Source organism: Bombus flavifrons, chromosome 3 (assembly GCF_040668555.2).
Source record: "Bombus flavifrons isolate JBK064 chromosome 3, iyBomFlav1_principal, whole genome shotgun sequence".
Lineage (NCBI taxonomy): Eukaryota > Metazoa > Arthropoda > Insecta > Hymenoptera > Apidae > Bombus > Bombus flavifrons.
The window spans coordinates 12,298,658-12,311,030 of record NC_138444.1 but is presented as its reverse complement, the minus strand read 5'-3'; the positions used below and the strand labels follow the sequence as shown (position 1 = coordinate 12,311,030).

The 12,373-nt window shown below is 31.3% G+C and overlaps 2 protein-coding genes across 9 annotated transcripts; one reads left to right on the top strand and one right to left on the bottom strand.

The window, feature by feature from the left end:
• Positions 1–680: 680 nt before the first annotated feature.
• On the bottom strand, positions 681–4,775 carry Rala (Ras-like protein A). 5 transcript variants are annotated; one of them, XR_011176218.1, is made up of 7 exons: positions 4,565–4,772; positions 3,565–3,683; positions 3,276–3,484; positions 3,021–3,195; positions 2,481–2,597; positions 2,296–2,346; positions 681–1,817 (listed from the first exon to the last, which is right to left on the bottom strand). XR_011176218.1 is itself a non-coding variant. In XM_069132821.1 (7 exons), exons 3-6 carry the CDS (start codon positions 3,667–3,669, stop codon positions 2,481–2,483), a joined length of 606 nt encoding a protein of 201 aa, XP_068988922.1. In that variant the 5' UTR covers positions 3,670–3,683; positions 3,887–3,956; positions 4,565–4,773; the 3' UTR covers positions 681–1,817. The 5 variants fall into 5 exon arrangements, 4 of the variants coding, with proteins under 4 accessions (XP_068988922.1, XP_068988921.1, XP_068988920.1 ...); XM_069132821.1 differs by lacking the exon at positions 2,296–2,346 and adding an exon at positions 3,887–3,956 and having other exon boundaries at positions 4,565–4,773; XM_069132820.1 differs by having other exon boundaries at positions 2,296–2,343.
• A 1,054-nt stretch (positions 4,776–5,829) lies between these two features.
• Positions 5,830–12,224, top strand: Pfrx (6-phosphofructo-2-kinase/fructose-2,6-biphosphatase). Of its 4 annotated transcripts, none has more exons than XR_011176217.1 (7): positions 5,830–6,240; positions 8,112–8,539; positions 8,795–9,166; positions 9,244–9,345; positions 9,635–9,869; positions 9,951–10,034; positions 10,413–10,540. XR_011176217.1 is itself a non-coding variant. In XM_069132816.1 (7 exons), the coding sequence occupies exons 1-7, from the start codon at positions 6,162–6,164 to the stop codon at positions 11,323–11,325; spliced, it is 1,401 nt and encodes a 466-aa protein (XP_068988917.1). In that variant the 5' UTR covers positions 5,830–6,161; the 3' UTR covers positions 11,326–12,224. The 4 variants fall into 4 exon arrangements, 3 of the variants coding, with proteins under 3 accessions (XP_068988917.1, XP_068988918.1, XP_068988919.1); XM_069132816.1 differs by lacking the exon at positions 9,951–10,034 and adding an exon at positions 11,269–12,224; XM_069132817.1 differs by lacking the exon at positions 9,951–10,034 and adding an exon at positions 10,719–10,897.
• Positions 12,225–12,373: the final 149 nt, after the last annotated feature.

The window sequence follows — 12,373 nt, the reverse complement described above, 5'->3', positions numbered from 1 at the left end:
TTTCTTAATAGTGAACACTTAAAAAGGCACAATTAATTTCAATAGTACAAAAATATCAAAAGGAAAGTGCAGAAAAAATATTACTTATCCTCTAAAATGTTATTTAATAAATATGTTTCAAATCATAACCATTTTGTAAAATTTCAGTACTTAATAGTACCTACATGCGTGTGTGTGTGCGCGCGCGCGCGTGTATATATATATATATATATATATATATATATATATATATATATATATATATATGTACATACACACACACATTTTACACCTCTATATATATATATATATATATATATAGCTTCAAGGCTTGAGAAATATATATATATATATATAGAGGTGTAAAATGTAAATATAATATCAAGATTTTCTTATTTTTCCACAAATAAATGCACCTCATAGAGGTTCAAGTCTTTTAGATTAGCATTAATAATGTTCTCAGTCTATTGAAATACATTAATTTATAGACACAATATTTTGTATACATTTTAATTACTTGCTTAATAATAAGAATGTTTATTTTTGAATAATGACCTGTGCTATAAAATACATATATTTAATGATCTTTTTAACCAAAGGTTAAAAAGGTTAAAGGTGAAAAAAAAGTTATATTATTTTTTTCAAAATAGAACTACTTTCTCTGAAAATCGGAATCAACGTTTTTGTTGTTTTCTAAGATGTAAATATAATTATTCTATTTATATTTGTTTGTTCAGAAGAGATACAAAGCTATTTTAATATGAAAATAATAAATTGTATTACATTTGTACATAGCTGTATATTGCAAACTAGTCTTATAACATATTACAAATGATAAATAAACTGTGGATTAATTACCACATGTATGTCTTCTGTACTTTACAGTGCCGTGACTGTCTCATTCTAGAACAAATTTAAGCAAGTCGAAAATATTAAGATTTTATTGATAAATGATAACATAAAGCAAGAGTGCTGAAATCATCCAAGGATTCAAAGAAACATACAAAATACACCAATGAATATATAATAATTTTATTTGCAAATAAAATCAGTTACAGTGTTCCTATAATAAATATTTGCAACATTTTCTTTTTGTTAACCATCATTAAATCATCATGAAATATTGTGCTTAGTATACATGTATAATGTATGTATACATGAACATACACTGCATGAACATGTACATATACATACACATTAATCTTTCTCCTTCACCTTTTCTGGTTCTTCCTTTCATTTTTATAGCATTTAATTAAATAACTATATATATTTCAGCACTCTAGTGGTAATGAAAAATTTTGAAATGGGTTCATCTATATATATAATGTAATTTTGTGCATTGTTAAAAACTTTGTTACTGTTGTTGCATTATAATAAATATTGCGACATAAATTAGTAGTAGTATCCACGAATTATAATTATATGCACCAGTACATTACAAATTAATTATTTAGTGGTTTAGTGGAAAAGAGTACAAAGTTTACACCTATTAATATGATAATTATTAAATAACATTTAAATTATGCGTTCTCAATACAATTGCTTCATATTTATTTTTACTGTCAATTCACTGTAAAGTGTCAGAAAACTTCCTTCTGCATATGTATGTGTATGTCACGCACTTATATGTATATATGGATGTATGTATGTATATAAATACACTTCTCTTACTCAGGTTTTCGCAATTAGAAGTCGAACGGTCCATTATAGCAGCTATACGCGTTGTTTTATGTTTGTTAGAGCAAAATACAGCAACTTCTTTTTTTCTGTTCATTTCCGTCTCCTTGGTTTTCCTGTGCTTTACGTGCAGCTATTGCACGCATTAAGTCAAAGAATACCTGCAATAGAATACAAAGAAACTGTCAATTTCCATTTTATATCTCTATTTAACATTTAAAAACCATGGTTATAGTAATTTTACTATATATTATCAATATTAGGACCAAAAATAAAATCTATTTTCTGTCCGTATCTGTCGCTTAAGTTTTATTTATTAAATTGGTGGAACTAAGATATAGTATAAAACGCGTTGAATAAATAGAAATACAGTACGACAATGTATGGTATCTGCATCTCTAAAATAAACATGCATATCAATGAGCTATATTTACTATTTTCACGTAAAAATTTATAAATTCATTCCCATTCTTTTTGCTTTTATAATAAACGTCTCAAAAATTAACGAAAAAGTCAGTCTGTGCCTTTGTAATTTGTGATATTGAATTGAAGTTGTACATGCATATGCAGTGTTTCAGGCATAAGCTGGAAACAACATAACAAGCGAAATTTATATAAGTAATTTTCTTTTGTACATGCCTGAGAGACACTCTTGCAGAAGGTTGATACTTTTGGTATAATTGTTACCTGCTGATAATTGCACATATAAATACTTATTTAAATTTCAGAAAAAAATGAAAAGAATACTGCAATGTACAAAATTTATGAATCATCATCCAGTTGTCCATTTAGGAAAGATCAAAAACAGTGCAAAAAAAGCAAACCTATAGAATTTTGCACTTCTTTTTCTTCCTCTTGGCACGGTCCTTTCCGCGACCGTTGCTTGCTGATTTATCTTCAATCTTGCGCGATCTTATTTCACGCATCAAGTCGAAAAATACCTGCAAATGTGCAATTGATGCCATCTCAAAGCTTCAAGGCTTGAGAAAGTGCTTTATAAATTTAAAAAGAAAAATGCAATATACATTTATATATTGTATTATATTTATATCAGTATGTTTTTATTGCAGAATTATGTGTGCAAAAGCTATAAGATGTATGTGTAGCATAGGTAATAAAACATACAGTAAATTATATGTAAAGCTAATTAAATATATTTCATGCAATTTTTGTGTTCTAAAAACTCTAATAAATTTGAGACGATAACAAAATGTCAATGATGCATGTGCATTTTTTTACATACAATTATAAATATATAAATTTTGTCATTATTAACATAAAATTGTTAATAACGTTAATTTTCTAAGAGACATTTATTTCCATATAATGTCTATAAAAGTTGAAACGTATAATTTAATCATTACCTTATCAACATTTTCTTTTGTCTTTGCACTTGTTTCTACATATGGTACACCCCATTGTTGTGACCTGGCTTGAGCTTCAGCTAAACTAACTTTTCTCTTTTCTTGTAAATCACATTTATTCCCCACTAATAAAAATGGAATGTTTTCATCGTTTTTTACCCTAAGAATCTGTTCTCTAAATATATAAAATTAAATAATTTTGCCTTGAAAATCAAATACATATAGCTCCCACAGATTAAATAATTAGTTACTCACCTAAATTCTTGAGTAGCTTGAAAACTATCATCCTCAGTTATAGAAAATACACAAAGAAATCCTTCTCCACTTCGGAAATAATTATCCCGAATTGCTGCATAATCTTCTTGTCCTGCAGTATCTAATATGTCTATTTGTACTTCTTCTGCATCCAATACGACTTTCTTTCTGTAGGAATCTGCTTTTGTAGGTTCATAATCTTCAACAAACTAATTTGTATATAAACAGAAAACAATCAATCAATAATATAACACGATTTTTTTTATATACTTTTATGAAATCAATGTACCTCATCATACATAAATTGTAACGTAAGAGCAGATTTGCCTACACCTCCACTTCCAACCATTATAACCTTATGCATTGCTTGAGTGGTACCTGGCTTTTTGGACATTTTGGTTTATTTTTCTGAAATCATATATACAAAGTTTAATATTAAAGATAAAAAAACCTTAAAACTTTATTTTATATAAATACTGGCATGTTTTAATTAAATTAAAGATTTTTTAACAAATGATCACTATTAAAAGATATTACATTAAACAAAGACAGGATGTGAAACTACTGTGCATGTGGGAAATCCAAGAATAGGGTCAACAGTATACATTTACCTATATTTTGTTTATTTCACACTTGTTTATGAGATATACATTAATTATATCTATTGATTTGATATCATATCTATAACATCAAAATAGCTTTTATCATGATAAACACTTTCATATAATTAATAATGTATACATAAACATATATATATTTGTAAGACCGATAGTACCCTAAAAGATATCTTAAACAATAAGAACTGGGCAACCAATAATTTCCTTCTTCAAAAATATCACACTAATCATCTTTTCTTAGAACCAATGTATTAAAAAAATATTATACAAAAAGGTTATTGTAACGTTCATAAATTACCAAATTAATTTATGTTTTTTTTATAGTTACAGTTATAAAATGCAAGACCAACCAGTCTAAGAAGTATTTTGATATATACAGTAGCATTTAATATTTTTATATTAATACATTAAGCCTGTGGATATGGGCATAAGAAAAATTAATTAAAAAGGTATATATCTTTTCAGGAAAATTAAAGTATCATTTACATTTTTATACTTAGTTGTGAGGAAAAAACAATAAAATAATTAAAAAAAAAAAATTGTAAATGTATCAGAGTGACGAATAGTGAAAAAGGCGGTGCCACACGCCCAATTTTAAGAATGTCTATTTCATTCTAAATTCCCGAAATCTCATCCTGTATGTACCACTGTACATCTTAAAATATCTCCTACCTTAATCGATGACAATCTCGAATTGGTAGGTTTTTTAAACTCCTGGTATCGGATAATTCTTCCTGTTTTTTTCTAAGAGCACTGCCGTCGCGTTTTGCTTTACTGGATCGCAATTGATAGTACCGATAATTAACCATAGAGGTACCCATGCACCCTACCGGCACCTTTCCATACTGTAATACCGGCGCTCAAAGTAGTTCAACAGTTCTCCGTTCAATTTTAGTGTTAAAGAGAAATCTTGTAACTTAAAAAAGACGGTAATGTATATCTTATATTACTCTTATAAAAATCTAGTAATATTAGTAAGTTATTCTGATCAATATAAAGGTTTTATACCTGTCCATTTACAAATAAGAAATCTTATTCAAGGTAAAGAATTTAACAAAGGAACAAAATCTGGACACTAGTGATCCCTAGCATGATAATCTAGTCTTTTTTGTTAGAACTCTCCCTCCCCACACGGCACACAATACAATAACTAGCTTTTTAAAGAACAGAATCTTTTCCTCCTTTAAAATATATTTAATGTATCTATAAGAGACACGGCATAACTGGTACCTTCTGCAGAATCACATACTCCTATTCGCTACATTTTTAGTTGCGAATGTTTCTTATTGGTTACCGAAACAAGTGATAAAATAAGCGGGGATTCGGTCAAACTTATCATTTTTACGGAAGACCACAGATTTTCATATTTGGTAAACAAGTATTTGCAGTAAGTACGACAAAGTATAGGGGACACCTTCGTTTCAATGGTCTCATATTTTTCTATATCAAACCAGGAAGAATTGGTTGGAAAACAATAAATGACGTCAAAAGAAGTCGCGTGATCATTCTCGAGGCTACGGACTGGCCAGAAGTATCTCATATAACAGTGGTGTTTGTCAAAAATCCAATATATATCTATGATTCGTTTTCATCTTAAAATAAATATCGTTCTTTCAGCATATCAATTCTTTTTCAAAATGATATGTCTTATGTATAAAACGAGAGTATTTTTTAACACAGTGAAACGTCATTTGATATTCGTTTTATAAAAGAAAACGGAGCCACACGATGAGAGTTACTGCTGACAAGATTTCCCCGCACCACGATCTGTACGTAATAATAATCGCTGTAAAATTCAAGGGATATGCATTGCGTTGCGCGGTGCGTACTAAAGTCTGGACTTCTCCGGTGAACAGTAGATGCGCATAGTTCTCCTGAAGAAGAGTCTTCTCTCTCTCTCTCTCTCTCTCTCTCTCTCTCTCTCTCTCTCTCCCACATTGGTGAGATAGCTCGCGGTCGCGACTCCCTGTTGCAGCACTTTCGTCAAATCTCATCGTTTCAGTAGTTCTGCGATAATAACTATATAACATCATATACTAAATTTAACGTACGATGACATTCTGTAAATATGAATTATAGGATGAGGCCGCAGTGACAGTGAACTTAACACGACGAACTTCTAATGCGTGTTTAATAAGTGACACATACGTGGAGTGTTTTGGTTTAGTGAAATTGAGATTTCAGTGTTCCTTTTCTTAATAAACAGAAGTTACTGAAACATCTGTACAAGTCTACTGAGGCTGAAAGAAGATCTACATGGTGTCGTAGGATGACTGATCCAAAAATCAAAATGCATTACACACCACCGAGCTCGGACACCATTCAAACAAAGCCTTTTCCTATTCGTGGTAAGATATACTGAAAAATAATATTATTATTTCCCCCATAAATATTGAAACCTAAATATAAATAATTAAATTTAAATATTTCTAATGCTTATTTTTTGCTTTTTTAAGTAATAGAAACTGTTGTATTGAAGTTTTTTGAAGAAACAATTGAGAAGCGAGACTCATTTGATTGCAAAGTGAATCTTTTTATTAAAGTACTTGTCATTTGTTTTCGCCTTTTTGATATTTATTATATTCTTAGAAATATTAGTTTCTCTATAAATATATGCTATTTATCACATGGGTTACTGTTACTGTATTCTATCATTATCCTACGAGAACATAACCTGAAAAGATATTCCATGTTGAACCGCGTGAGCCGCATTCACACGAATGACACGATTACGTAGGATGCATATGTATGTGACAAGAGATCGTATTAATTGACTGAAATCTATGGTAACGTGAAACTGATTGAAACCGGTACGAAGCTGTATTTGACACCATAGGAACGACTTTAATTTTGACCTTGATTGCAAAGATTCATTGCTACGATCAATCCACCTTATTTTCAGAATTTCTAGTTTACGCGTGTTCATACAAACATTCGATCATCAGTATCTCAAAAGTCAATGAAAATTCTACATTAGAAAATTTCTATTGTATAAGTATTATTTCAATAAACTTACGAGAACAATCCCAAATAATCATAATATGAAAAACACTTATTAGAACTCAAAAGAATATTTGTTATATAAACAATGAAGTACCGTAAATACTGTTTCAGCGCTGGTTGTAAGAGTTGCAAAGGTAATTGATTTTTTAAGTAGATGGAAGAATCGCCGATTTGATGCGTTTCTTTATCTCATGAAAATTTGCAAAGAAGGTATTTTTTGTGGTTATATCTTTCCTGCAATTGTACCTTGGTCTTTGCTCGATTACTAAAAATAGTTGAACGATAAAGTTAATCTGAGAATATTGGACGAAAGATGAAAAATGATGGCACGCGTTTACATGTTTGTCGAGTCATAAGGTTATTTCGCAAAGAGTGTCAGATAACAAAATGTTTACGTTTGAAAAGCTGTATCGGAACCAAACACGGTTCATATCATCACAATGCGATCTAATTTTTATCTCGCGAAGATCATCGAATCGTAAAAAATGCGTTGATCTCACAACTCAATTTCCGTTATTTTGGTTACAATTCCGGATCGATTATTCCCGTATTTTAAGCCAGTGAAAATAGGCAAGTAGTCATTAATAGCACTGACCCGAAATTGCGTAAATTTCTTTGGACAGCTAGTTGATTTCGTTCTCGTTATAAATCTAAGGCATGTTAAGAGCATGAGCGATCTACGCAGATTCAGAGACCAGACTTCGTACGATTATGTATCTTCAATTATCAGATATTTTAACGGAACATGCGACTGAGTAATAATAACAACAAATTAATACGATAATTTTCTCGCATTTGAAGGACAGTACGCTATTAATATACCAGGAAAACTAACAAAGACAAATAAAAAATATATCTATGTACATATGTATACATATGTATAAAAATATATAGATAAATAAAGCACGCATTGTGCACGTATCGAACGAAATACCAGACTAATATTACTAGAAATCAACAGTTGCCATTTACTACTGCGTGAAAATTGAACGATATCGCACAGTGACAATTGCACTTGAAAAAATTAATTTCCGTTTCATGTTAGGTAGACTATCTAAATGAAACCCAATAACTGGTTGATGTGTATGTATAACGATATTTGGATCCTAATCCGATAAAATTAGATCTAATCAAAAATATTTTCTTGAAAATGACCAGCATACGATAAAAAATAATTCTGAAACTTTCTTTTATGTAATATGTTTGATAATTGCAGGCGAACGAGCGAATTGTGTAAACAAGCCGCATGTGATTGCTATGGTGGGGTTGCCTGCTCGTGGTAAAACGTACATCTCAAAGAAGCTGTGTAGATACCTCAATTGGATTGGTATAAATACAAAAGTGTTCAACTTGGGAGAATACAGGCGACATGCAACCACTGCTTATCAATGCCACGAATTTTTCCGTCCTGATAATATTAAAGCAATGGCAATACGTACCCAGTGCGCGATGGACGCCCTTAAGGACGTCTGCCAATGGTTGGAGAGCGGGGACGGCGAAGTGGCTGTGTTCGACGCCACCAACTCGACCATCGAGAGACGACAACTAATCAGGGACATCGTGGTCGAGAAAATGGGCTTCAAGCTCTTCTTTGTCGAATCTGTTTGCAACGATCCTGAGATCGTTGAACAGAATATCATGGAAGTAAGGAAATTGCTCTTCTAAGTCCATTTGAAACTCGTAATAATTCTTAAAGTATTGATCTACATAGATTCAAATGTTTTATTTTTAAATATTGTTTCAATTTCTTATCGGATAATGTATCAAATACACAGGAAATGAAAGAGCTTTTCCTTTTTAATCAATTCATAAATTAGTTTTGATTCCTTGCGACAAAGTTATTAACATTTTAATTAAGAAAGATTAACAATTAATAACATAAAACTTTTTAACGTGTAGGTAAAAGTGAGTAGTCCAGATTATACGAATATGAACAAGGAGGAAGTACTGGCTGATTTCATGCTGCGAATCGAGCACTATCGAGAAAAGTATCAGCCATTGGACGAGAATCAAGAAAGCGATTTATCCTTTATGAAAATTTACAACACTGGCGAGAAAGTGCTGGTCCATAAGCACGAGGGTCACATACAAAGTAGGATAGTTTATTACCTTATGAACATCCACATAGTGCCACGTACGATCTATTTAACTAGGCACGGCGAGAGCGTGATGAACCTCGAAGGTAAGATAGGCGGAGACTCGGAGTTGAGCGTTAGGGGCTGGGAATATGCCAAAGCATTGGCTAACTACATCACTGGTCAGGATATTCAGGTATGAGCACAGGCATGGGGCAGATAAAAATCTTGGTTTTGTATTTTAGCAAACTATAACATTTTTCATAATTGTAGGGATTGCGAGTGTGGACTAGCTGGCTGAAGAGGACCATTCAAACGGCAAGTGACGTGAATGTGCCCCAAGAAAGATGGAAAGCGTTAAATGAGATTGACGCGGTAAACTGAGAAATAATTAATTACTTTCGTTTTCAATGAAAATTTATCAGATGATTTTGAATAGAATTAAAAAGTATTGTTTCTTACACTTTATCGTTCAAAATTCCTTTTTAAATGTTTGATTAACGTTGGACTAATAAAAGATGGCCTTCTTTGTACCCTGTAAACAGTAATTGCATTAGGGTCAATAAAACATTTACTTTATATGTAATAAAAGTTATTGAATGACAAAAAAAATATTTGCATATAAAATTATTTATGATAATAATTAAACCATATTTATGCACAGGGTATTTGTGAAGAAATGACTTATGAAGAAATCGCAGAAAAGTATCCGACAGACTTTGCCGCGAGAGATCAAAATAAATTCTCATATCGTTATCCGAGAGGGGAAAGTTACGAAGATCTGGTCGCGCGATTGGAACCAGTGATAATGGAATTAGAACGACAGGGTAATGTTTTGGTTGTTAGCCACCAAGCAGTTTTGCGATGTCTATTTGCTTACTTCCTAGACAAAAGTGCGGGTAAATATCTTTATTTACAAATATTTTATTTATATGGTTGATATTAGTATATAAATAATTGAGAGAAGATATCTTTATCAGAACGACTGCTTAATCAAATTAATAAAGGATGAATAAGATGCATCCACATCGTAAATACAGAAATCATAGTTATACGACATAAACGTATGTATACTTGAACAGGGAATATTGAAGTTGTATAACTTTGGACCTTCGACGTATCGAAATGAACTGAACAAAATAGATATGTATGCAAAAAGCGAGATACCGGGAGTGACGAAATTATACGTATGACGGAAGTCCAAGATACCCGTCGTTCTTGTTTACATAATTTTATTTCCATAAATTGCGAGTAGTTTACTCAATTTCATACGCGTCGAATACATACGTAATCTATCTTATACTTCAAACCATTATTTGATGAGTAAATAATATTTATCTTTTCTCATGACATTATTTTTCTTACTGTAATTCATGTGATTCAAAGATTCTATTCTTTTTCCACTTTACAAAATAATTTTGATCATATTTGTCTCCTTCCAGATGAATTGCCATATTTACAAGTGCCACTACATACTATTATTAAATTAACGCCAGTTGCCTATGGTTGTAAAGTGGAACATATTCGATTACCAATTGACGCAGTGAACACTCATCGACCAAAACCAAAGGTAAAAATGATCACAATTGACTAGTAGCAATTGTTTCTTTTTCCTTCCTTGTAAATACATCCTTATGCCGAGCAGAAACAAAAGAGAAAGAATAAGAAAAAATTGACACACTCTTATTTTGCTTACTCATAATAAAATACCTCGATTCCTTAAGTTTCTTATGTTTTAATGTTCTCAGAATGCCTGACCATTAGTGGATTGGGACTACTTCCTCGTATCTAATCTTGATTTAATGTGTCCTAAATGTCATCCAATTCTAATCTTTGTATATTAAACAGTGCGTCGCATGTACTTTTCTGTTAGAATAGTATGGGTAATAAACAATGTGAGACGTAGTATCACGCACGTAGGTGTCAATTTTAGTGTTAAACTTGTTGTCACAGTAGCCTGCATATATTTGTAATTATCGTCACCGTAAAGCACACAGAAGGATTGCATTTATGGTCCAGTTTGTTTAATAAATCGTATATTTTATTTATACGTATATTTAAACGTTGATCGTCGTAGTGAATAAGTGCTCTGGAAATAAAGTATATGTATATATATGTTTTAACGGTACGACGTGACTATAAGAGTTATTATTAAAACCTGCTTAATTATTTATGTGCGAATTACTTTTTACATCTTTGTTCATCTAGATGGAGTAGAAATGTAGTAGCTAATGCTTAGTATATGGCTACAAACCATTGTCTAAACGATATAACGGTCGTTGTATAAACTCTTTTCAGATCCCGGGATATCTAGAGGAACAATTCCGAAGGAAAGAAAAATTGCCTCGCACCTGATAACGACAACATTGTAGCACGACAGAGCTAATTCTAATCGTCGTTACGAGGTGCTGAAGATGCATTCTTTTGGCAGCTGGCTGCCTTTATACGTCCGATGCAACGTGCATCCATTTAACTCCTTATTTTAATCAAATATACACGAAATATGTCTGATACCATCCGACATTATTTCTATACGAATTACGTGATCAAAGGGTTCCTTTCTATTCTGTCGATTTTCTAATATGTGCCGTATGCTAGTGTAGCGTTAAAATGTGACAAATTTTGACTTGTGACGAAATACAGATGTTTGTATGTAATCGAAATCACGGAGAGAATCCTATGAAACTTAAATGCATATGTAACCACATACGTAAATTTGTTCCGATACTGAGTTTCCTGATATCTAAAATCCTATATCTATATTTTGAGTATTATATTTAAAAAATGATATCGCGTTAAACATGTTTAACTTCTCGATTTGTTATATATTTCGTGTTGTTTGTAAATCGTCGATAGGAAAGAAAAAAAAATCAATCCCCGCAGGTATTTCTAACATACATAGTGGTTATATAATGACGTTTATGTATTTTATAGAAATGTTTTATTAATACTAACATATTCTGGCGATTATGAACTTATCAAGTTGCATATATTATCGATTAGGAAACAGCTGTCTTTAATCTTATACGGAAACTATCGTGCCGAGCGAGAATCATGTTATATTTCAAAAATTTATCTCATATGATAATCTAGTTACTGGTATTAGGAAATAGATTCCAAAATATTTTTGTCAAGAAGATTATGCTGTGTGGAAAATCAAGAACTTTTCGAAGTGTAATTTATTTTAAGAGAAGTGTACATATTTTTTTAATACCCTTCACGATGAGAAAAAATACATTTACTTGAGAACAATATACTCTGTTTTTTAATTTCAACCCATCTTTGCGTCTAAGATTAATATAAATGTTAAACATTTAATTGCGTCCTTATATTTTTATTGCATTATAAAAAATGCGCAAAAATATGTTCTTTTTTATAATAAAAGCGTGTCGAATATTTAGCG